The sequence below is a fragment of the Rhagoletis zephyria genome, unplaced genomic scaffold, assembly GCF_001687245.7.
Source record: "Rhagoletis zephyria isolate East Lansing unplaced genomic scaffold, Rhagoletis_zephyria_1.1 Rzeph_scaffold_44311, whole genome shotgun sequence".
Lineage (NCBI taxonomy): Eukaryota > Metazoa > Arthropoda > Insecta > Diptera > Tephritidae > Rhagoletis > Rhagoletis zephyria.
In genome coordinates this window covers 1-2466 of record NW_016201366.1, presented here as the reverse complement: position 1 = coordinate 2466, position 2466 = coordinate 1, and the positions used below count along the sequence as shown (strand labels likewise).

Genomic DNA, 2466 nt, shown 5'->3' with positions numbered 1-2466 from the left:
AGGCAGAATTGTCGCGGCGCGAACGGCTATTAGACTCAGGGAAACCGATGGATTGACCGTGAACTTCTTCACGGATGGATCGAATCTGGATGGCAGGGATGGTGTTGGGGTCTTCTGTCAAGAGCTGACCATCAGCACTAAGTACAGGCTGCCGCAGTGTCTTCCAGGCGGGAGTGGAGTGCTATAACAGTCAGGGAAGTGGGCGTATATTCTGATAGCCAAGCGGCAATCATGGTGTTGGGTTCGTTGGAAGTTCGCTATAACTTGGTTAAGGAACGTCTGCTCTCTCTTTCGGTGGCGTTGGAATACTTCTGTATTAGGCTTATTGGGTTCCGGGTCACAGCGACACTTGAAACACTATCGCCGGATAAGTGGCGACTGGGGGTGCCATTGACCGCTTGTGGTACACTCTTGGATAGATGGGCCTTATTTCAACTCAGCAAGCGCTGGACGAAAAATACCGAATTCGCGATCACAAGGTCATTCTGGCCGAGGGTGGACCGAGGGCGGTCGAGGGCACTCCTCACACTCACAAAGCCACTGCTCTCATTTCTGGTGGGAGTTTTAACGGGCCACTGTCCAATCGGTATTCACGCAGTAAGGCTGAACATACTACCGGACCCCGTATGTCGCAGATGCCTGGAAGATGACGACGTGGAATCGCCTCAACACTAACTTCTTAGGTGCTCAGCTTTTGCGTGGCTAAGATTGAATAACTTGGACTCTCACATCTTAAATAAATAGCCCCGAGGAGCCCTGGAGCATTGAGATTAGCCGAATTCGTAAATACATAATGAGCTCGGGGCGTTTTATCGATAAAGTATACAGTGCCGTTCAGAATTGACAACAAAGGACAATCTCAAATTGTCTAAGTGAGCTTTGGTTACACGGGGCTACCAACTAACCTAACCTAACCTAATCCTCTTTAACAAACTGGTCTGCGAACTAATTGGAGACACGAGATCGTTTTTAAGGCGCAAGGGTGAGCAAAAACCTCTACTGTCCCCGCGTTTTCTTGGCTCTTTTAAATCCAAATAAATGTTAACCATTTTCTATTAACTGCCTTTCACTCACCTTGGAACGCCAGCAGGCACCTGCGCTTCTGGATCCGATTTACTGCGATAACCATATCCAACACCACCGCTAGTAAGGCGTTCGGCACGCGGCTGTTGCAGCTCATCATGATGCAAATGACTGATCGAGCGATGTGCGTACTGCGGTGCGGAATCATCGTTGTATGTATAACACTAAACCGGCATTATCATTGCCGGCATCGCCAGCTTCGTCAACGCCTTCGTCGTCGACATCGTCAACATCCGCAGAATCATCATTGTCCTCATCCTCCTCCACGTCGAGATCACCATCATCGAACTGCTAGAGAAGGGAAGGTAAGGTATGGCGCAGACTAAATGTAGGTAAGTTAAATGTATGCAAATTTTTAATTTTTAATTTTTTAGTACTTATTATTTTTAAATAAACTTACTGTATAATTTTTTCTATTTTTTTTTTTTTAATTCAATTCTCCTAGCTAAGTACTCACCGCTGCGAGTGGCCCGCTGCTGCCGAGTATAACTGTACCACCGCCATCATAAGAGTTGCCCGTCGCGTATGGCTGCACGGATGCGGGTCTCCCAAGTGGGCGGCACTGCCGGTGGATGATTTGCATTCAACGCCACGCATTTGCAAGCCTTGGCCGCAAGTTACCGAGCACCATGCGGCACACAGCCAGGAAAAGTCACCACAGCGAATGAGCATACGCACGTACAAGAATGAACAGAGGCAGGGCATTTGCGAATAGTTGGCGTACGAAGAGTTGCGACAGGGTGTCACCAACTTACAGTCAACTGTATATAGCGATAGTTGTTGTTGTTGTTGTTGTTTTATGTTTTTGTTGGCAGGACGTCGCAAATGGAGATAAAAACGTAAATGACACAAAATGATAAGGAATTATAAATTATTAAAACGTGTTTAGCATAAAAATTTACATAAACAATTTAAACACACATGCACACCCACGCACGCATATGAATCTAATTGGGTGCGGTAATGTGAAAAAAGTCAAAAACTACATGCGAATTCGTAAGCTCGCCGTGCACGAAGAATATGTAACAATGAAGATGTCAACGAAAAAATTAGCATACGGTAAGTAAATTTGAGCAACAATTTAATATGCAAAGGATGATGATGAACTGAAGCTGTGCAGGTGTGCGCTGTTTTTGCGCGATAAAATCATTGTAGTTACATACAAATGTATGTATGTGTGATAAGCATATTTACTTATGCATATTAAAGTGGGTACACAGACGCACAAAAAATTACACAAAAATAAAAAACACTGGAAAAGGATGTTCGCATTTTCGTGTTTTCAAATATGTACACCACCCTAAGTCCATAAAAATAAAATGAATGCATCTTTTCAGTCTCACCCCCTCAATCCAGGGTCCCAGATATCACATATAAATTTTG

General features: G+C 44.7%; 1 protein-coding gene across 3 annotated transcripts; it reads right to left on the bottom strand.

The window, feature by feature from the left end:
• Nucleotides 1–1109: 1109 nt before the first annotated feature.
• LOC108355308 (ciliogenesis-associated TTC17-interacting protein-like) lies at nucleotides 1110–1962 on the bottom strand. 3 transcript variants are annotated; one of them, XR_001846543.1, is made up of 2 exons: nucleotides 1541–1962; nucleotides 1110–1405 (listed from the first exon to the last, which is right to left on the bottom strand). XR_001846543.1 is itself a non-coding variant. In XM_017606472.1 (2 exons), the coding sequence occupies exons 1-2, from the start codon at nucleotides 1664–1666 to the stop codon at nucleotides 1228–1230; spliced, it is 273 nt and encodes a 90-aa protein (XP_017461961.1). In that variant the 5' UTR covers nucleotides 1667–1962; the 3' UTR covers nucleotides 1110–1227. The 3 variants fall into 3 exon arrangements, 2 of the variants coding, with proteins under 2 accessions (XP_017461961.1, XP_017461962.1); XM_017606472.1 differs by having other exon boundaries at nucleotides 1110–1374; XM_017606473.1 differs by having other exon boundaries at nucleotides 1110–1371.
• Nucleotides 1963–2466: the final 504 nt, after the last annotated feature.

Excerpts from the sequence above, each read along its gene's own strand:
- LOC108355308 (XM_017606472.1), bottom strand. The coding sequence starts at position 1,666 with ATGCAAATCATCCACCGGCAGTGCCGCCCACTTGGGAGACCCGCATCC. Across the intron at positions 1,375-1,540 it reads GCAGCGGGCCACTCGCAGCG|CAGTTCGATGATGGTGATCT; the intron begins GTGAGTACTTAG and ends TCCCTTCTCTAG.